Source organism: Astyanax mexicanus, chromosome 1 (assembly GCF_023375975.1).
Source record: "Astyanax mexicanus isolate ESR-SI-001 chromosome 1, AstMex3_surface, whole genome shotgun sequence".
NCBI lineage: Eukaryota > Metazoa > Chordata > Actinopteri > Characiformes > Acestrorhamphidae > Astyanax > Astyanax mexicanus.
This window is the reverse complement of record NC_064408.1, coordinates 42,065,811-42,089,368: the sequence shown is the minus strand read 5'-3', so window position 1 is coordinate 42,089,368 and position 23,558 is coordinate 42,065,811. Positions and strand designations below refer to the sequence as shown.

Sequence of the window (23,558 nt, the reverse complement as noted above, 5' to 3'; positions counted from 1 at the left end):
TTAAGACGATGAACAGTCATTTTAAATGGAGGGACATTTTTTTGTTGTCTTTAAGAACTAGGCTTAGAGCAGCCTTAGGCTAATGTTAGCCAAGACAACAAGTGGAAGCTGCATCAGATTAAAGGAGTGTCGGGAAGGCTGCATGCGACTGCATTCCTAATGCCAAATTTGGGAAAAGCTATGGGAGTGAAACTAATGAACAGACCGGAAAGAGCTTTGTGCAACAGTTTGTATGTGTATAAAGAACATTGTAAATCTAAGCAAGTGAAGGAGTTAGACTGGTGTTAGATTAGGCCAGCATTGTGCAGCAGTGTTAGGCCACCATTGCAAAGGTGTCAAAGGTATTTCCATTCATTAGAAGTAGAAGTATAGATACTGAGATTTAAAAATACTTTTGAAGAAGCTAAAGTATGAACTTCAACTTTTACTTAAGTAAAAGTATAAAAAAAAAATGCTGTTTTAAAACTACTTAAAGTATAAAAGTAAAAGTAATGTATGGGTAAAAATTACCATACAAACAGAAGCCAACACTGTAAACCCAGATAAGTTGAATTTAATTAAAAAAATTTAGGAAACCGGTTGCCATAAAAATGTTGAGTAATGGGTTAAGAAAACTTAAGTTAACATAACTTAGAGCATCAAGTTATTACAACTAAAGGGGAAGTTGATTTAACTTTTTTTATTTTTGTTATATTGTAAGACTGCACTGTAAAACGACTAAACTCAAAACTTTTGTTGTAACCGATTACCTAATAAATTTTGAGTTCATGTAATATCATTTTTAAATACAGTGAACTTAACAAATACATATACATATACATTTAAAATTAATATTTTCTTGAACTTGTATTTAGTCTTCTTTCTGGTTTTATTCAACTATTTTTTTAAATACTCATAGAAAAGTAGATGAAAGAAAACAGTAAAAAACTAAAAGTACTGAGAGCACAGTGAGAACACAGAGTTACTGCAGCTCAGTAAATGATGCTTATTCTACAGCCTACAACACAAAGACCAAGCATTTAATCATAATATGTGATCCACAAGTTTACCTAAGGTAGCCCCTTGTGAATCACTACACACTGATGGTGTCAGAAACTGTTGGACACACCCAGTATGCAAATAGATTGTGACAGAAGCCAATGGAAAAGAAACTGTTCATGGCAAAAGACTAAACTCAGTTATTATAAGTTGATTCAACTCAAAGATCTCAGTTTGAATGTATATGTGCACAAATGTTGAGTCAAAATAGTTGAGTATTGTTAAGAAATCTCTAATTTTATGTAAAACAGACTTAATTTATTTGAGTTCAAACAGCTTCTGGGTTTACAGTGGGCCGCACTACAGGGGCCTATAGTGCAACACCCCCCTGATGACTAGTTGACTATACGAACTGAAATGGTGCTTTAAAAAAATCTTCAGAGATTCAGAGGGATGTTGTGAAAATCTTTTACAGTCTCACACAGACAACATCATACCTATTCTTACCACATGCTTTACCAACCAGCTGTAGACTGTTGCTTTGCACAATTAACTTACAAAGACTGCAAATAACAATAATATAAAGTACCAGTCAAAAGTTTGGACACAATCAATTCTATTTTTTTTCTGCATTTGTTGCAGATTAATATTGATTCATCAAACCTATGGTGTATGAATTTACTTTTACAAAGTCAACAAAATATGTTTTATAAAGTAGAAGATTTTGCTTTGATGCCAACAACAACATATAACTGTAGGAAACATTCAGTTTACCTCTATATGCTTTTTCAAATTAGATGGTGAATTTCTGAAAGCCATTAGCTCGTGGTGCTCGGGGGGCGCAGAGCTCGCAGCTCATCCAAAAAGAGTTCTTTTTGCATCCAACCATTCCGAAGCCACTCGCTGCAGCTGGAGACTGGAGCATAATTGGGGTCTTCCATGCTAACTTTCTCACTGGCGCACAGTTCGGAGCACGACATCTCGCTCCACTTCTATCAAGTGTCTTCCATAAGGCTACATTCATCTGTTGTGTCCTTGCTGTAGTTTGACGTGAGGTGCAGGTGGGATTGATCAAATACAAACCAATAGAGGGTCTAATGGAATATGTTTATACTTGTTATCCAACCACAAGCTTTCCGGATGGCGCAATTTATCTGTTTTTTTTTTTATGTTGACCAGCCAGAATCAAATCAATCCGGAATATGAGTAACGAAGCTATTTTTAAAATGTAAGGAGTAGAAAGTACTGATAACTGTGTAAAAAGGAAGGAGTAAAAGTAAAAAGTACAGATACCCAAAATTTCTACTTAAGTTAAGTAATGAAGTATTTCTACTTCGTTACTTGACACCTCTACACCACTGTGACCAGATTAGCCTAGCTAGCACTATTGCTGTCAGGCCACTTCTAGGTCTAGTCGGCTTTAGACCACTACTGTGCCCAAATTAGGCATTAGGCAGTATTAAATCTCTATTTGGTCTAAATTAAGTCAGCATTAGACCACTGCGATGTTCTGATAAAGCCAGCAATATAGCAGAGTTAGGCCACTACTAGACTGACATTAGGCCACATTAGTCCAGCATTAGACTGTACCACTGTGCTCAGATTAGGCCACTGCAGTGTTACGACTATGCCAGCATTATAGCAGTGTTAGAGCACTTCTATGTCAACCTAAGGTCAGCATTAGACCAATACCGTGCCCAGATTAGGCCAGCCCAGCGTTCTAGCAGTACTAGGCCACTACATTAAGGCAGCACTGTGCAGTGTTATTAGGACAGTTGGCACCAGGCCTGTATTTCTCTCTCTTCTTCAGCAGAGATTGAGTTGTATCCCAGCAGATCTCTTTGGCACAGAGGCAGCCTGGTTCCCACAGCAATACACTCGCAGTTGCCATGGTGTCACGGTTGAGGGATTCCAGTCTCAATCAGAGGTGCAGAGAGATTTTTTTTCCCGCCCTAAACTTAAATGTACACATTCCTTCCTCTGCCTTTTCGTTTAAGTGTAATATTGTCTCCTTGAAATTTGGGTAATTAGCATAAAACCCTTCTAGGAATGGGATGAAGTTCCACAGCGTCATTGTTTGTGGCTGAAGTAGTGGATGGTGATGTTTCATTTTTTGCCAAATAAAGCCTCACATGAATCCACAATCTAGCACTTAATTAATCATGACGACCTCCTTCTGAATCACAGTCCTGCTGACGAGGGAGAAAACTGTGAACCGAGAGAGAACGAAACAGGTGGCACAGGACTCTATATGTGTGTGTGTGTTAGAGAGTGTTTTTTCTAGCTCTTGTTATCTTGCATGTGTGTGTAGCACTAACACTCCACGCTGTTCTAGTTCTCTGTGAGATAGCAGTTTGCCCTGAGTGCAGAAAGCTGCTGGCTGTGGGACATACAGAGAGTTTTCTGACATTTATCACAAGCTGAGTTGTGACAGCACCTTCGTTCTGTTACCTTCTATAACATCCTGTTCTATCTCCTCCTTCATCTCACACACACACACACACACCCTTTGGAACGTTTACCTTGAAAGATAACCTGTTTAGAGGAATCATGTGCTGAACATTTGATATGTTGTTTCCATTTAATAGATTAAAAAAAAAAATCTAAACATTTATCAGTGTTAGGCCTGTCACGATATTTTTTTTTTGTGGACGATATATCGTCCCAGAAATTATTGTGATACACGATATTTTCGTAATTTTAAGATTATTAAATGCCACTGACATAATGATAACAGAATAGCATAAAAATGCACTTTTTTAAGACAACAAAATTTGAATTAATCATTTATTATGATTAGTTTGGAAATTATACACTTACTTCTTCACCTACTTTAGTCCACACTGTGTAAATGGAGTCACAGTTATTGAAGCATGACTGGCTAAAATACTGTTTACTGATATATATGTGAACAAACAAATAAACACAGTAGACAATATCAAGATTATCAAAAACTATTGAGGTCATGTTCATTTATTGTACGATAAATCGGTATTGCAATTATTGTGACAGGCCTAATCAGTGCTTCTATCCGCTGTAGTTTTATGATAACTGCTGACAATGACATGACACTACATTTTATTTCACATTTATGGTATTTAGCAGACACCCTTACAAAATATCCATAGCTGGTTTGTAAAGATCAAGAGGTTCACCAAGAGAATGTTTAGAAACCTAGAAGAAAAGTGTTAGTTTAGGTTCTCTTTAAAAAGGTGAGTCTTCAGTCTGTGTTTAAGGACAGTGAGTGACTCTTGCTGTTCTGATACCCAGTGAAAGTTCTTTCCACCACCTTCTTCCTAGGCTAGAGTCAGAATGTTTTTTTTTTTTCTGTGGGTCTTAAAGGGATGGTGGGTTGAGCCGAGCCGTACAGGAAGCTCTAAGAGCTCTTGGTGCTGATACGGCATTGACCATTGCCATCAAGTATGAAGGAGTTGGTCAGTTTTTGGCTTTGTAGGCCAACGTCAGGGATTTAAATCTGATACAGGCGGCGACAGGAAGCCATTGGAAGGACGCAGCAAAGAAGTTACTTGACTGAACTTTAAGAAATTAAAGACAAGAGGTTCTGCTGCTTTCTGAATCAGGTGCAGGGACCTGGTGGCTCACAACCGAAGACCAGCCAGTAGGGAGTTGCAGTAGTCAAGTCATCAAATGACAAGAGACAGCACAAGTGCTTGAGTGGCTTCCTTAGAGAGAAACAGTCAAATTCTCCGGATGTTATGAAGGATTAATCTGCATGACCGTGTAGGGGTGGGCGATATGGCCCTAAAATAATATCACAATATTTCATGGTATTTTTGCGATAACAATACTCTTGGCGATATGACATAACACTTTTTAAAAAACAATTTAAAAAATACACTATTCACTGCAAGAAAAAAAAAAGATTACATACAATATAATATTGCACACCCCTAACTGAGATACTAAAAAATACAAGAATTTTATCAGATTTGTAACAGAAGTCAATGATCCAGAATGTCATGATGCTAATAATAATGCACTCCAAATATCTCCATTTATTCAGGATTAAAAAACTAAGTAAAAGTAAAATAAATAATACTGGACAGATATAATCTGTCTCTGGTAGATATATAATGGGAAAATGCGATGGGTGATGTGGCACGATATTTTAGGGTATAATATAATTTACAATATTTAAAAATTTTGACGATATTATCGTGTACGATATAATATGGCACACCCCTATGACCGAGTTAGATTTGCAGCATGGCTAAAGAATGATAACTGGTCATCCATAACTATGCCAAGGCTTAGTGCTTCTACCGATGGATGGCAAGATTGTAGTAAAGACCTGTAATTCCTCGGATGAACACTAGGTCAGTCTAGAGCCTTCCTCACTGTGCACAGTGCATTCAAACCGTTTATTATCTGTTTTTAAAGCAGCTCTGACAGCTGATGAAGCCCAGCACTGGGAGAAAGACAATCTATCTAGCTAGTTACGTATATAAAATACAGCAAAACATGGCCGATACAAACGAGCTAATTATATTCACAAATGAAGTGTTACAGCAGCTACATGTAGCTAGCTAGCTAATTACATCCAAAAAAAAAAAAAAAACACAGTCGAGACATTTAGCAAACTGGCTAGCTAATTAAGTCCACAAAACTCTATAATTGTATTCTAATGACTATAGGTCCTTATAATTGCAGCCAAAAAAGAAATCTACAATACAATTAAGCACTGACAGCTAGCAAACTAACCAAGCCAATTACATCCACAAAGCAAATGGAAATAGCTACAATTTGCAACAGCGTCAGGCCGCAGATCTCATTTGTCAGTCCACCTCTTCTACGACACCTAGCTCGTCCCTGAGTACCGGAAACGACATCACCACAGTTTTTTTTCACATGCTTCAAAATAAAAGTCAACTTGGCCGACTGCTCATTGTACGAAACCACGGTTATAACAAGCAACAATAGTTTAATGAACTTTATACTTTACAAATATATTTTAAACTGTTTGGGTTTGGGGTGCCTAGGAGATTCTAGGTTTGACTGAGATGTAACGTTTTTGTGGAATTTGAATATTAATATATCTGGTTAGCGAACTAAATACCTAGGAGATTCTAGGTTTGACTGAGATGTAGGCAATAGGTTTGTGTTGTAATATAAAACATTCATTCATTGACAAAATCGGCTAACTTAGCTAGTTGTTTTGATTGCTAGTAACCTGTTACATTTTCTAATAGCATGCTTGTCTGTGTTTTAATAACACTATAAAATTGCTTATTTTCAGAAAGATGCAATAAAGTATGCACAATAAACAAGCGGAAAAATAATTCAAGCAGCGACTTTATTAAAAAACAACAACAATAAATGAACAGAGGACAATTAAATGTAATAAAAGCAAGCATTCTTTTTTTTAAGAAACTACAGAAGGAAAACCAAATCTAAATAGGAAAACTGGTTACGTTACTCAATGCCAGACCTATCATAATGTGTTTACTGTATAAGTTAATACATATAAGTTACACACACACACACACACACACACATATATATATATATAGTTAGTTAACTGAAACTAGCTAAACAGCGTCTAGCGATCTTGCTTCGGATAATATTATAGCTAAGTTACCTAAATTATCAGTGTACCAAGATAATGTTAGCTGATAACTTAGACATCACGTCTAAAACTGTCGTTTGCAACGTACCGTCAATTAAATGCTTTGTTGGACCAAAAATGTTGATAACTGATCTAAAACAATAATAATACAAGTTCCCCACGCTTCGTGCACAAATAACACTGAATTTCAGGCTCAATACTACCCCATACCACTAGATGGCGATACTGGAAACAATGCCACCTCCTCTGTGGTGCCTCATGTAGGTACCACAGGAGAGGTAGGGCTCAGAAATGAGATCTGCGCGCAGACCCTTCTCACAATTTGCTAGCTAGCTAGTCAGTTAATTACATCCATGAAATAAGCTAATACAGCAGCAATGGTTAGCACATGCTTGCTAACGTAGCTAATTACATCCACAAAGTTGGTTTATACATCCAGTACAGTTAGCTAGTTAGCTAACCCCTCACAAAAAACAAGCTCATTAAGCATGTTATCACATGCTAATTAAGAACTGTTTCCCAGATTTCACATATGTATTTCACACATATTGAGTTAATATGATTGAGTTAATCATCTATTTTTATATATATATATATATTGTCTTGAATAAAAAAACTCTCTTTAATATTTCTGTTAGTAGATTGTATGTACACAAATCCAGGATTATGTTTATTAATTATAAATATAACTTAATTTTAAATAATCCTAAATCGTATTAATTAAAATGAGCAAAAACACACTTATGGAAGTTGTTTTGTGTAATTTTTTGTGTTATTTTGAACAACATTACTTTCACATTACATTTCTGGGGGTCTCAGTTGTTTTCAGCATGGGGCTTTGTTGCTGCACAACAACTCTCTGAGCGGGAAGGTAGCTGTGGAAAATTCTGTGAAAACGAGCAGACTCTCACCACTTTGTGTAGTATTTGTAAATATATTATGTTATTTTTTTGTTTGATAAACCCATTGATCCACCTTAATTTTGTAGAGATATTTAGGTATTTATTTTACATTAGCTACCTGTTATGTGCTGCATGATATTTTCACACCTTACACACGCTGTCTCTGAAGGTTGCTGTGGTTTAAAGTTTAAACTCCAGAGATTAGGGCTATCTCGAGTGTGTGTGTGTGTGTAAGATAGAGAAGAATCTGTGAAAATGTTGTTGCTCATTTAGTCTAGTTAGAGTTAGTGTTTGGGTTAGCTGTGTGTGTGCGTGTGTGAGGGCAATGTTTGGATTAGATGTTGCCACCAGGAAGTGCCACTTGGTCCACAGTGGTATTTCCTGTTTCTTGTGAGCGCATAAACACAATTGTGGCTTGAGGTCATCACCCTGTACCAAAAAAAGGGCAGCACCACCTAGTATGTGGGGACATGCAATATAAAATATGAACTTTACAACAATTAATACACAGTTATAAATTCACAAGGTTTTTTTCAACAGACTATTGCACCCACTCTAAAGGACTGTTTACAAAAAAACTGAATGATAAAATCAGTACAATTCTATACTATATGGTCTAAACATTGTTTCTGCAGAAAACTGTATTGTTCTGTTCACATGTATGTGTTTAGTGTACACATACAGTTTAGTTTAACTGAATTCTTTCAATTACAAGTTTATTACTGTTGGAATATGCACATATAGGAATACTAATATTAATACCACTTAAACGTTTTAATATTTTAAACAATATTTTTAATCATGTGCCCAGACTTGCCTTTTCCTATTCTTTTATTATATTCATCCCCTTCTTTATTGATCTCTTTCGGAGCAGGTATTAGGATTGGCCATTAGAGAGAATGAGAGACAGTGAGTGAGTGTAATACCTAAATGTTTGTGTGTGTGTGTGTGTGTGTAAGTGAAAGAGAGAGGGAGAGAGAGAGATAATGGGAGAGAGTGCAGTAAAAGAGAGTGAGAGAATATGAAGGTATTGGATTTGTCCATTAAATGTGAGTCTGCAGGTAGATGGATGTATAATGGCTCCCTTTTCTATGCCTTGCTGAGCATATAATGTGTGCGTGTGTGCATGGTTGTGTGTGTGTGTGATTTTGTGTGTGCTTGCATGTGTTATATTTATATATATAAAACAAAAACAAGTCGGTAACAAAAGTAATCAACAAAGGAACGCATAGTAGAAGAGCTAGATAACTAGGTTCAATACTGTTCTGTGAGCAGAACAAACAGGGGGGTATTTATACTAGACTGGCCAAGTAAAAACAATCAGTAACTGGGAGAGCGGGAACGCCGTAGCGTCACATGATCAGCAAAGTCAGGGAAGTCTGGTGTGAGTGCATGCTGACATATTCAGTAACTACCCTTTTTTCTAGTAACTATTGCAAATTATTTAGTAATTAGTATACAGTATCTACTATGATTTATTTAGTTTGTACAATACCTTATCAAATATCAAATAATATAATAAATAGCATCAAATATGAATGATTCAGTAACTACTATACATTAAGTTTGTTTTCTAGTATTTATTGTTCGGTATCTTTAACGAACTGTGTAGTACAGTAATTGTAAATTTGATTCTCTCTCTCTCTCTCTCTCTCACTCTCTTTCTCTCTCTTTCTCTTTCCATAAGGGGGATTTAATATTTGGGCTATAACTCCAGAGGAGAGAGGAAAACATGATAAACAGTTTGACTCTCTTACTCCTACACTGGGATACGTGTCAGGTGAGTGTACACACACACACACACACACACTACCTGCAGGTAGGAAGTGAATCCGGTTCAAAAGCAAACATTGTAACGCTGTGCAGTGTGTAATAAAACTGATGCCTTTGTCTCACATGCACACACATATAAATATAGTAGTAAATGTTCAGAATATTCTGACATGTGCTCATCCTGTAAATAAGAATGTGAATGGGGAAAAAGCTTTACACTAAATTCTGATTTAATTGCATTCAGCCACATGAGCATTACTGAGGTCAGGAACTGCCAATTCTGATGTGAGATGAATAATTCACTCCAGCTAATGGAAGGCATGTTGGATGGCGCATCATCATTCCAGAGAATACTTTACCACTGCTCCACAGATTAAGATTACCACTGCTCTCCTCTGTGCTCGGCCCTGGGCACGATCAGTAAGTTAAACAGAATTTAACAGAGGCTTGAGTTCAAATTTTCTGAGAGAAGACAAGTTGCATGAGGATTTGAACGCCTGTGTCAGCAGTGGGTACATTTGGACAGATTTTGTATGTTTGTATCCTGTGTTTGTATGTGTCCTATTAATTATGTGTGTGTCTGTGTGCATGTAGGAGATCAAGCACGCAAGTTTTTTTTGCAGTCTGGGCTTCCTTCATCAGTACTTGCTGAGATATGGTAAGAAAACACACACACACACACACACACACACACACAAACACACAGACACACCCTGACAGTACACACATCTAATCAGGTTCATCTGTTTGTATAAAGACTGTTTTGTAAGATCTCTCTTTCTCTTTCTCTCTCTCTCTCTCTGGTTTATTTTGTAATCACCCTGCTGTTGTTTTGTTTTCCATATTTAGCCCTGCTGTGGCAGTTTTTTTTTTATAAACTGTTTATACAGCCAAGCATTGAATGTATAATTAATGTCTAAATGACAAATTACACACAAACGCACATGTTCATTACAACAGCAGAAGTCAGTCAGTCAGAACAGTCAGAAGCATGTCAGTCTTTACATTTAGCAGGTAATTTAAAGGTGAAATTATTGTCATGAGTTGAGTCAGATGAAGACTGCTCCATCAGCACTGCTGTATCTGATCCACTCATACCAACTGTCACAGCTGCCACAAGCAGGGATGCTGAGAGCGGATGTAAATACAAGTAATAATTAATATTTAAAAAGCAGCAAACAAACAAACAATTAACCAAAAACAGGATAACTCGTAAAAACAGAAACATGCAACCGAAACAGATGTTTACACGTACAAGAACCACCAAACTAACACTGAAGACACAGGCAAAACCTGAGCACAGAAGGGAAACCACAGGGAAAAAGGGCAAGAACGTGACAGCAGCACTACACACTGTCATGCCTGACTGTTAACAGGCAGAGAGGAAATAAGAGAAACTGCTGGGATGTAAAACGAAGCAGCAAATTTTATTAAAATAAACAACAAAACTACAAAATACACAATAATCAAGTGGATAGAGCAACACACTAAAGTTGGGCAAAATTAGAAACAAATATAAAAACTGGCAATGTAAACTGGACTGGGCCAAAAGAAACAGGGACTAAGAAAACAAGGAATAAGTGAAACTGCCAAAACAATATAACCAGGAAGTAGTACAGGGAATGGGGAAAAACAAAGAGAGCACTAGACTAAAAAATGGCAAACAGAAAACTGCTAAGCAGAGCTTAGGAAAACGGCTAGACTACAAAAGTAAACTGGGCAAACAAACAAAACAAGAAATTAAACAGGGATACTTAGGCAGGGAGGAGTCCAGGGAAGCACCAGGAACTAGGGAGGACAGGCTTGGGAAAAAGAATGCTTTGTAGAGCAGCAAACCCGCTGGAGCCACAAGGAAACACAGACCATGAGAGCGACCAATACTCGGGGACAGCAGAGAGAAGCAGCGTGCTTTAAAGCAACTCTGCCCAGGTGAAGCCGATCTCTAATCAGGGCTGGATGGCTGGTGTGTGCCCTAATTAGGGGAAGTCCTTATATGGGCATAGAGTGCCAGGCTTGGCTGGACAAGCCTGACACACACACACACTCCTGGTCAGTGTCACTGCAGTGCTGAAAATGATCCACAACCCAAATAATGCTTGCTCTGTGGGGGTCCCGTGGAGTCCTGACCATTGAAAATCAGGCTAAAAGGCAGAAAATAAAGTAGATGTTATCAGATAAACGGATGGACTACAGTCTGTAATACAGTCTGTGAATATTATTTATACAGGCAATACATAAAATTTAAACAATCTGAAATTTTAATTTCAATCCTATAACCTCTAATACACTGCGCTACAGATCATCCAGTTATATGGATTCTACTTAATATGTGTGCTTGACTGTATTTGTATGTGTGTGTGTGTGTGTGTGTGTGTGTGTTTTGGAGGGGTGGATGGAGCTGTGTTTTTGGTTTTGGCAACTTGATTGATTGTGTGTCAGAACCACTGGTGGTGTGTGTGTGTGTTGGGTGGAGATTTCTTAATGTTTCTTAACCTCCTCCTCACCCGTGGTTTAAGGACTGGAGTAAACATTTCTCTGTGTTCTCAAATAGGATGCAGAATTACTCCCACAGTGAGCAGAATCACAGCCTCAGGCTTCAAATTACAGCTCAAATCAGTGTTATATTCATTATTGTTTTTGTATATATTTGTGTGCCCATAAATAACTTATTTCCATATCTTTTCTCTCTTCATCTTTTCACTCTCTTGTTCTCTTTCTATCTGTCTGTGCCTCCAAACCTCCCCCACTCTTCCTCAGGGCGTTAGCTGACATGGGCCGGGACGGAAAGATGGACAGATTGGAGTTCTCCATCGCCATGAAGCTGATTAAGCTGCAGCTGCAGGGTCAGCCGCTGCCCTCCTCTCTGCCCAGTATCATGAAGCAGACGCCTGTCCCTGTAATGCCATCAGCTGCACGCTTCGGTGAGGGCTGTAGTCTTAGCTGACCGACATGCTAAACAATTTAGAGGATACCTGAACTAAAACAGCCCCAGACTTTATGTTAGACTTAGATCTTTGGAGAATGCCCATTGACTGCTAGACTGGCATGACAAAAGTCATAGGATAGCAGTATGTAAACTGATCATGAAGTGTTATCTTGGGGTATGGCTTGGGAAAGCTTATACACCTATAAGTGGCGAGGTGTAATCAATAAATTGGAAGGTTATCGTATGAGTGAGGTTGAGCTACTAGCACTGTGAATTATAAAGATTTGAGGGTATATTACTAATTAATATATTGGTATACATGTTTTTTCCTCTATGTACATGTAGTTTTTTCATCTGCTCAGTTAGTGTTAGCATTTTTTTTTTTTTTTAGCCTACTTTTCAAATTCTCCCAAAAGTACTTGTTGCATTTAGCCTTGAAAAGTTTTTGCTTGTAGGTGCATGTAAATAATTGGGCAGAGTTAAGACTGTTACATAACAGTTTTATGGTTTTTGGAAATGTCTATTCTGTTCCATTTTGCTTATATGGGTTCTGCTTTCGAATAAAAACACAACTCATATCTCCAAAGGGTATTAAAAGTATCCACGATCATCACTCAGGTAGAAATATAGATACTAGGGTTTACCATATTACTATAGGTAGGAGTAAAGATACTAGAACTTAGATCGGTCCCAATGTCCCCCCTATGTTCTTGCTGGAGTGTGGGGGGCGTGACGTGTGCAGACGTGATGGATCGGGAATACACCAATAGGGTGTCGGAATTGTATGTGTTTATACTTCTCAAACAACCACAATCAGATTCACTCTATCTGGATTGAGAGATTTATCTGGATAGTTTTTTTTTCAGTGATGAGAAGCCAGAATGAAAACCAGCTTAAATGAAATAGGGGTAACCAGGCTATTTTTTAAAATGTAAGGAGTATAAAATTCAGACAATAAGTTAAGTTAAAATGTATGGAGTAGAAGTAAAAAAATCACCTAAACATAGTTACTCCAGTAAAGTAATACTTAAGTAAGGCAAAAAAGTATTTGTACTTTATTACTCGATACCACTAGATATCTAATTACTCAACTACACAAAGGTAATGTAAAACTCTCATCTTTAAAACCAAGGTAATTAGTAAAAAAATATTGTGGTTAGCATGTTGTTCTAGTTGTTTTCTGATCAATAATGTCTCCTACTATATTTTATATCAGATAAACAGAAAGGCCTTTGCCTCCCATTGCTGTTTTTAATATAACAGCGTTTGGTGGGTTTCACTGTGTGTTTGCAGGTATGGGCTCGATGCCTAACCTGTCTGTCATGCCAGTGATGCCCATGCTCACGCCCATGCCTCTGGGCTCCTCTGTGACCTCCATGACCTCCGTGACCTCTATGAACTCTTTGACCTCTATGCCAGCTGTGCCCCCTATGATGCCTGGTGCACTGCCCATGCCACTGATTCCCGACTCCCTCAGTATGCCAGCCTTACCCAACGGCACTGCTACTCTCCTCGCGCCAACACCAGGTAACACACACAGGTTTCGGATATGAAGTCATGGTTATAGAAAGACATATTTGTGATTAATGAATATAAACCATAAGTATGAAGAAAAGTGTATTTATTGTCTGTTAAGATTAAATATTTAGTTTTTTTTCTTTTTAATCATTCTCATAAAAAACAATAAACTTAGCTGTGCTAAAAGCTATTCACTGCATTTGCTGAAAGATGCACGCTTGAGTGGGGTATCCGATTGGGCTGTGTATTGGCAAGATACATTACATATATTACATATAATGATACAGGGGTTACAATTTAACGTCACACTATATTGCAATACTGTAAGCAAGGAGATATACTCACTATCATATTCATAAAAAAACTTAATGAAAGAAAAGTCATAATAGTGAAATCTAAAGACAGAGTGGACCACTCTTTACATGTAAACAAATAATTAAAATTCGATACAGTATTGCAAAGTTTAATGTCAGCTGACATGTCAGCATATTTTCATTGAAAATCAGCTAATACAGATAACCGATTGATTCATCTCTAATATGTATTTTATATATTTATATATGTGAATGTGTATATTCATATATAATAATATGTTCTGAATGTATTATATGTACTGTATATGTGAGAATCTATATGTTATAATAATATAATACATATACATGCCTGTGCTATAAATGTAGGAAAACAAGCCATACAGAACAGATTATTGCCTATTGTATAAATATTAGCTGTACTGTGTATCTGATTTCAGATTAAACAATTAGGCTATAATTACACAGTAGATTAGTATTTATTATGTTAGTATGTCGGTAAATACTGGTCTCTGCTGGCTCTACTGTGCTAATTTGTGTTTGTTTGTGTCTCTCTCTTTAGCTGTCCCTCTCTCTACAGGCCTGAGTAAATCTCACTCACTACTGGATCTGGCGTCCAGCAGGTACAACAAACCATCAGGCTGCTCTTAGTAAAATGACTCATTTATACTCGATTCTGCATTTAAAGCAAGTACTCATTCGTTACAGGATTTTGCTTTAAATAGATAGTTCAGAAAAGTCGTTTCAAATGTAGCTAATCAGTTAAGACACAGAATTGTGCTTCTTTATTTACAGCACTGTAGCTACAAGGCTAATGTGGCTAACAAGTAATGAAAGCTGAAGGCTAACTAGTTTGCCTCAGGACAGGTTTTAAATTTAACTTGTTATTCCACAGGAGGCTGTTGTGAAATAGATTTTTGGTGTCCCTATGTGTAGGAAAAATGATTTTTCAGTGGAAAAAAGGATTTTATTCCAAGTTATTTTGTAGCATTTGTTTGGTTTATTCACCAAGATATAGTTTGATACCATGTAAAGAACACTTGTTATTTTGCATTACAAAAGTACAAAAATTACAAAGATTTTTACACATATTTTACAGAATATTTGCCTCTTTGCCTATCAGTCATTCTGTTTTTCAGCTAAGATTACTGAAAAGGCTTAAAAAGTGGACATGTAAAAATTTTTTTTTACTGTTTTTAATGCATAAACCACACAAGGACCTTTAATACTATTTCAAAGACCCTTTTAAGAGTTCATGATTGTGTTCTTCATAAATAATAAATAACATTGTTTATTCAGCCAACAGTGACTCAGCAACTCTCCACTTAAATGCCACATATCAACAACCTGAAGCGCTTCCTGTCTTGCTGATAAGAGAGCGGTAATAGGAGATGATGTCACCAGACAAAACAATTAAGTTAAAATCTCACTCTGTCTAGCTCCTCAGCAGTGTCTGCTGAGGACATTTCCTATTGTACTTTTCAGCAAGTCCATCACTGGATTTGCCCATGTTTGGAGAATTACTTACATACATAAAAGGCGGTTGTGGGATGGATATTTAAAAAAAAGTAAAAAACTGGTCTGTGTGAAAATGTATACCAGGATGTAAGGTACACATATTCTGGCCCAGAAAACAAAAAGTATACAATGCGTTTTTTGAACTGGAACTTGAAAGGTCAGATCCACTGTAGAGGTAATTGTTCTGATTAATTGACACTATATGGGTTTTTGTTGCAGGTGTATGTGCTGATGTAACATATTTATCACAGTGTGTGATTATGTTTTTGCATTTATTCATGTTTTATCACAGCTCTAATTCCTCCTCCACCACCTCCCTGGCAAGCAACTCTCCCAAAACTGGTGCATCTGATTGGGCGGTGCCTCAGTCGTCCCGCCTAAAATACCGCCAGCAGTTTAACAGCCTGGACAAACTGATGAGCGGATACCTATCAGGTGCGCTTGTGTTTGTTGACCTACATGTAATTAATACACAGACATTTGCTGGATTTGCCCATGTTGCCCAAGCAATGAATGGCCAGTTGTCCCAATACTATGTTTTGTATGTATATAAGAAAGGTAATATGTCTGTAGCATAATAATGTTGAACGTTTGCTGTGTGTATTTGCAGGTCCCCAGGTCAGAAATGCCCTAACTGCCTCAAACCTCACACAGACGCAGCTGGCCACCATATGGTGAGTGCTATTAACACCTCACAAACAAATAATCATGTTAATAAATAAAATACTAGCAGATTTAATACAACCTGTTGACTCAATACACTTACAGTGCATATAATATAATTAGGGATATTGATATCGGAATTGTATCGTATTGAACAATATCTGTACAGCTCTGGAAAAAATTAAGAAACCCCTTGAGTTTCTAAATCAGTTTCTCTGATTTTGCTATTTATAGGTATATGTTTGAGTAAAATTAATATTGTTGTTTTATTCTATAAACTACAAATATTTCTCCCAAATTTAGTGCATTTATTTGCAGAAAACGAGAAATGGCTGAAATAACATAAAAGATATTCATAAAGTTTAGAGTTACATCTGCATACACATGGTTAATAGAAAAATGCAAGGTAAAAAATGTTAAATTTTAGTTCTTTTTTGGTTGTCATACCAGGGTTTCTAGTCCCTATGTAACTTATAAATATATTTATTGGCATTGGCAGATAAAATTGAGTAATATCGGCATCGGACCAAAATTCCTACATTGATGCCGTTCTAAATAGAGTCAAATGGAAATATGATAAAATATTTGCCCTATTGGCTTCTATAATGAGTGTGTTTAGTCAGATTATTGTCTGGGGTGATTGACCCCACAGACAACACAGTGCTTACAATATACTGAGAACAATATACATTGTTCTTTCTTAAATCCTGTGTAATTTATAATTGTATACACATGCATGTATGTATGTATGTATGTGTGTGTATGCATATTTGTGTGTGCTCTCATATGCATGTTTCTGTCACTAGGACTTTAGCGGACATCGATCGTGATGGTCAGTTGCGTGCAGAAGAATTTATTCTGGCTATGCACCTGGTGGACATGGCTAAAACTGGACACCCTTTACCTCTTTCACTACCTGCTGACCTAGTGCCGCCATCTTTCAGGTAACTTGTTGTTCACTATCTGGTCACTTTAATAGAAACACCTACACCTTGTGCCTCACTCACTAGCTACTTTATTATAAACACCTTGACCTTGTGCTTTCACTCACTGGTGACTATATTAGAAACTTTTACTTTATTCTTCTGCGTACTCGCCATTTTATTATTAACACCTACACCTTTTACTTCCACTCACCGGTCACTAGAAACACCTACCTTGTGATCCCATTCACTGGCCACTTTATTAGAAACACCTTGTGTTTCAACTCATTGGCCATTTTATTAGAAACACCTTGTGCTTCCACTTACTGGCCATTTTATTACTTGTTATTAAGGGTTTTTGTTTTGTTCTGTGTGTTTGTGTACACGTGTATAGAACAGTGAAGTCATGTGACCTGCTGAACGGCTCCATGCCTCTAATCAGCACTGAGCTCATCGAACCAGAACTTTCACAGAAGAGCAAGAGCAACGGTACACACACACACACACACACTCACACTCACACACACACACACACACACACACACACACACACACACACACACACACACACACTCATCCTCATCACTGAACAGAAGACTAATGTGGATGTCAAATAATACTTATGTAAACCAATTAGCCTCATGCAAACTGCTTGTCAAAGTGCATGAATATTGTCTGTTCTTTATTACATATTTATAAAAGTACAAAATACAGTGCCAAAAAACACATATAATGTCAAAATAATTCATTAAAGTTCATAAATGTGTTGAAGTATGTGACAATTACCAAATTTGAAAAATACGATTTATAACTGCACTTTTTAAATAGTCCATATATAGAGCCTAAGCTGAAAAAAAACCAGCCTGCTCTTAATTCATAGTTTTGTGATGTCACAAACGTTGGTGTGATCTCCACCTGTTCAGCCTACCACAATTTAGCACAGCTTTCTGAATGAGACACAATGCAGAGCAGCCTATTAGAACAGAGCTCAACCATTTTATTTATATTTTTAAATTTACAAAAGTAAAAACAAGCCTTTCTAATTCCAATGGATTAATTCATAGTTTGGAAAATGGTAATATCTTTCCCTTATAAAACCTCATAAAGTAAACCACAGGCAATAGAAAATTAAGCAAATGCAAAATTAAAGATATATCACAAGTTGCTAAGAGAAGATAGAAGAAAAACTCCTCTTAACCCTTTTATGGCCTTTGTTTAATGTTATTTTATGTTCAGTTTAATATGTTATGTATAGGTATTTTTTATATAAAGATATTTTTATATATCAGTTTTAAAAGGCACAGTAATAAAAAACATCCCTTTAAATTTTAATGTATAAAATAATCGCTGAAAAATAGAGATGTAAAAATGATTACGTATGTTTTTGATTCATAAAACCAGTGCTGAGTGTACAAACAGATCTCTTCGGCCAAATAAAATGTAAAAACAAGCCTTTGGTATACACCTCTTTCTTTCTTCTCTTAATCCTTATTATGTTTAGTTGCACATAGGGTAAGAACCAAGGAGCTTCACTCATCTCTATTGTTGGCCTTCTTCTCAGTGGTGTTCCAGATAAAAGATCTCTCCTCCGTTTACCTTTTCTATCTCAGTCGGTAGAGCAAGAGACTCTTAATCTCAGGGTCGTAGGTTCTAGAGTTTCCCCTCTGGGATCAATAAAGCATCCATCCATCCATCCATCCATCTATCTTTTATAGTTTGTCACCAGGCTGTTTTTTTAGTCCATTGAACTGCTACTCAACATCCCAGATGGTTCTTGTGCCCATGTTCATCATGTGAGTTATGAAACTGTGGATTCTAAACCCAAATAGTACAGCATATCTGCACTAGGCAATTATATGTCTTGGTTCAAAAGCTTTATTTTCACAACTGATTTCGCTGTAAATCATTAAAATGAATCATTAGCAATTATTTAGAGTTGTATAAACTTGTTTAATTTTTTAATTGATTCATAAAACCAGCTCAAACTGTACAAATGGATCTCTTTGGCCAAAAAACGAGCCTTTTAAACATCTTGAAGGGGTTTGAGGCAAATGTATGATGATCTATGCATGCGGTGAGCACAGTGCTAGTTTGGACAGGATAAATTCAGAATTTTAGCGTGGTTAGAAACTTCACACACCATATCTTGGTCTAGACTGACCTCATTGGGAATAAGGAGTGCAGTAAGTTATATTTTTCATGCTCTTTCTCATTTTCTCTCCCTCTTCCTCTCAGTGTCATTTGAGGACAAGCTAAAGGAGAATTTCCAGAAGGGCAGCATGGAGCTGGAGAAGCGGCGGGTGGCGCTGCAGGAGGAGCAGCGGCGGGAGGAGGAGAGGAGGAGGGAGGAGGAGAGGAGAGAGGAGGAGAGGAGACAGCAGAGGGAGAGAGAGGAGCAGGAGCGGAGGGAGAGGGAGGCGCGTGAGCTGGCGCTGCGCAGGCAGAGAGAGGAGGAGCGACGGATGGAGATGCAGAGGGAGATGGAGAGACAGAAGGAGGAGGAGAGGCTGAAGGAATTGGAGCGGCAGGAGGTACTCTTCCACTATTCAATAGAGTGGAAATACTGTTTTAAATATTATGAAACCATTTGAGTCAGAGGTGAAATGCGTAAAGTGCAGTGCATTTTTCCAGGGGGCTGAGGTTGTGTGTCTGTTTGGAGTTTTCTCCATGTGTCAGTGTGAGCTTTAGGGATGGGATGTTTTGGTTTCCTCCCATGTAAGTTTATTTGAAAGGTGCTCAGAAAGATTAGAGAAGGATAAAAAATAAAAAAATAAACGAAACATGGCTCTTCATGGAACCAACCCCCCCCTACACACAGACACACACACTCAAACATGCACACCGTTTAGGTCATAGAACATTGAATTGAAGCCATAAAGAAAAGAAAAGTGATTTGATTTGATTGCATTTTTTTATTATTATTATTTTTGAAAATGCAGACAATTCTTATGAAAAAAAATAATCAGGTGATAGATGGACATTTCCCTCATAGTCTTCCTCTCTCTCAGGCAGCAGAGCGACAGAGGCGGCTGGAGTGGGAGAGAAAGAAGAGGACAGAGCTCCAGGATCAGAGAGAGAGAGAGCAGAGAGACATTGAGAGACTCACAGCCAGGAAGAGGAGCCTGGAGCTGGAGCTGGAGGCTGTGGTCAGATTTAAATCTCTATATACGACAGAGACACACTCGACTAACACCTGTGTTCTTCTTCTTTATCATCTTTTTCTTCATAGACCTTCATGACCTTCTTCTTCTCTTCTTCAAACTTTATCTTCATTTCACCTTCTTTTTCTTTGCCTTCTTTTTTCCGTTTCTTCATCATCACCTTTTTCATATTTTTCTACTATAATGTTCATCACCTTATTTTTCTTTTTCTTCATTAATTTTTCTTCTTCTTTTTTTATCACCTTTTTCTTTGTAGACCTTCATCATCTAATTCTATTCTTCTTTTCTTTGAACTTCATCACTTGTACGTTCTTCTTTTTGCTGTCTTTGCCTTTTCCTATCATCTTCCTTTTCTTCATATTCTTCTTCGATCTTTATCACTTTCTTCTATTCTTTTCTTCTGTTCTATTTTCTGCAATCTTTAACACTTTCTTGCTTATAACTTTTTTTTCATGGCTTTTCATCACTTTATTTTTGTTCGTCTTCTTGTTCCTCTCATTGTTTTGATCTTAATCAACTTCTTTTTGTTATATTTAATCAGATTTTTCTTCTACGAATCTTCTTCTTCTTTTTTTCCAATTTTTCTCCCTTAATTTGGTCCATATTACCTTCTTCTTCTTTATCTTCTGTTTCTTCTTTTTTCTTCTTCCTCATTGCCTTATTTTTTTATCTTCATTGTATACTTCTTCTTTATTATTTATCTCATTCTTGGTCTTTACGTTTTTGTAATCATTATCCTTATTTTCATCTGATTTTGTTCCTCTGTTTTCTCAGAACTAGGGTGTCTAATCAAAGTGAAATGAGAGGTATTGTTTTAATTGAAAATTCTCTCGCTTTTCTCTCTTTTACAGGGTAATAAGCACAAGCAGATTTCCGACTGCCTCCGTGAGGCTCAAAGCAAGAGGCGGGTTCAGAGAGCAGAGCTGGAGCTCATCAATCAGAAGCGGGACGGTCGCATTGCCGACATCAACTCTCTGCAGCTACAGTTTGAGGTCTAGATCAACTGATTTGTTTTTGCTTAATCATCTATACACATATATGTTTGCAACATAAAGATAATCTTTCTAATGATATACTAGTCTCAGGTGTAGATAGACCATTCTTCAGTTATCAGTAGACACGTTCTGTGGTGATAAGAGCAAAAATCAAAGTGAGGACTCACATAGAAACTCTTACATTTTGATGGATTAAAGCATAAAAGTATGTTTTAATCCATAAAGATATGACACTTTAATAACAAAAGTGAGTACACCCCTAAGTAAAAATTGCCTGTTCTGAGTGGAACCTGTCTTGTTAAACCTCTGAAGGGTCTTAGCCACCAAGCTGCAGCTCAGTTTCAGGGTGTTGGCATTTATGGTTTATGTAAAGCAATCAGATTTTTCAGAGTTTTTAGAGTTCCTTGCCATGTTGAGGTGCCATGTTGAACATCTAGTCACCAGTTTGAGAGAGTATGAAAGCAATAACACCCAATTAATAACACCTGAAACCTTATAATACTTATAAATCACATGACACCCGAGAGGAAAAATGGCTATTTTGACCAATTTGGCCAATTCGGTTACTGACAATAAGTGCAACCTCTAAGGCTTTAAAGGGATGAAATACTTTAATTTAGTAATCATTTTTTATGGTTCCAGTATTAAATGTTTTGTTCAGATATATGATTTTGATTCTGTTTCTAAACATTTTGTGTTTTTCTGGTCATTTTCAGGATGTTCAGAGGCAGCTGGGCAGTCTGGCCCCGGAGAAACTGAAACTAAGTGACAGACTGAGAGAACTCACCCAGACAAACACTACCTGTAAGAAAACACTCTGCTTATTGCTGACTAGTACGGTGTGTGCGTGTGTGGTTAGGTGATGGAGGATGCAAAATTGATATTTGTGGCATTATCAGCCTCTATTGTTTTTTATACTGTATATATAAATTAATTTCTAATGTTTTTCACATTTTCTCCCCAATTTACAAGGCCTATTACCCAACCTACTCATTAAGATTCCCCCTTTACTAGTGATGCCTCAATAACAGGAGGGGAAGACTAGCACATGCCTCCTCTGATACATGTGAAGTCAGACTTTGCCTCTTTTTCAACTGCTGCTGATGCAGTATTGCTGAGTAGCATCACAGCGCTGTGCTCTGAGGAAAATGCAGCGACTCGGTTCTGATACATCAGCTCACAGACACCTTGTGCTGATCGACATCACCCTTTGGAGTGATGTGGGGAAATAGAGAGCACTGAGAGAGCAAGGCCAATTGTGCTCTCTCAGGTCTTTGGTAGCTGATGGCAAGCTACATGACCGGGATTCGAACCAACAATCTCCTGATAATAGTGGCACCACTAGGAGCCCCTAAGCCTCTTTTTAATTTTTTTTTCTTATTTCGCTGTGAGGAATTGATTGTACTCAGCCTCAGAAGAGTCTTATACTCATATGATATGAGTATGCCTGTGGCAGCTTCAAAGCTTTCCTTTCTGTTGGTCAGTGTTTTCTCTATGGAGCTTTATATAAGCTGTGTGTGCACAGTTGGATGCCTGTGTCAGCAGTGGTCTAATCTTAAAGTAGCTGAATTTACTAACTGGAAGGTGTCCCCGGATCTTTTTGTACATTTTGTATAATAACTCTCTTTCTCGTTGTGTTGCTTGCTCAGGTGCAGGAGTCAGTGATGTGAAACAGAGCGTGTGTTCAAAGGATCTGAGCTGCAGGAAGCTGAAGGAGCAGCTGGACGCTCTGGAGAGAGAGACTACAGCCAAGCTGTGCGAGATGGAGCGCTACACCCGTGACATGAAGGTCCAACTACACCTCACTTTGTTTTTTTTTGCATACACTCAGGACAGGACATATGAGCATGAGATGGTTTCAGCATAAATGGTTGCATTAATGATTGTACAGTATGTGCTGCTTCTGTGGACATAATAGTGAATATAAACAACTTATTATAAGAGAATCCCACATAATTCAGCCTGACATGTAGCAGTTTTACATTGTCTCTTTTAGTAAAGTGTCTTGGCACTGTGTTGCTTCCTCTTTTATCTGTGTAAAACCTTCTCAGACTTTCACTCACATTCATAGCTAGAGAACCTGAAACCTAGAACCTCCAGAGCTCCTGTTGTCCTATAGTGCTAAGTTTTGCCTTTAAGGTTAAGGTCCTTTGTAATCTAATGTTAGATGTAAATCAGAGGGCCCTATTTTATCAATGTATATGTCCAAAATGCTCAAAATGTGCAGAATTCATGTACTAATTATCTTAATTACTCATTAGGGCGTTTAGGGCATAATGTGACGTGAAATAAACCAATCACTG

General features: G+C 37.4%; 1 protein-coding gene across 4 annotated transcripts in view; it reads left to right on the top strand.

The window, feature by feature from the left end:
* itsn2a (intersectin 2a) overlaps positions 1–23,558 on the top strand; it is an 84,335-nt gene that overhangs the window by 25,108 nt on the left and 35,669 nt on the right. For all 4 annotated transcript variants that reach the window (XM_007260478.4, XM_022683287.2, XM_022683286.2 and 1 more), the window contains exons 3-16: positions 9,155–9,247; positions 9,835–9,898; positions 11,998–12,161; positions 13,460–13,693; positions 14,558–14,618; positions 15,806–15,948; positions 16,124–16,187; positions 16,983–17,120; positions 17,494–17,588; positions 19,335–19,630; positions 20,108–20,245; positions 21,112–21,252; positions 21,972–22,059; positions 22,905–23,044. In XM_007260478.4, the coding sequence (XP_007260540.3) occupies positions 9,155–9,247; positions 9,835–9,898; positions 11,998–12,161; positions 13,460–13,693; positions 14,558–14,618; positions 15,806–15,948; positions 16,124–16,187; positions 16,983–17,120; positions 17,494–17,588; positions 19,335–19,630; positions 20,108–20,245; positions 21,112–21,252; positions 21,972–22,059; positions 22,905–23,044 (1,859 nt within the window). The remainder of the gene's footprint in view (positions 1–9,154; positions 9,248–9,834; positions 9,899–11,997; positions 12,162–13,459; positions 13,694–14,557; positions 14,619–15,805; positions 15,949–16,123; positions 16,188–16,982; positions 17,121–17,493; positions 17,589–19,334; positions 19,631–20,107; positions 20,246–21,111; positions 21,253–21,971; positions 22,060–22,904; positions 23,045–23,558) is intronic.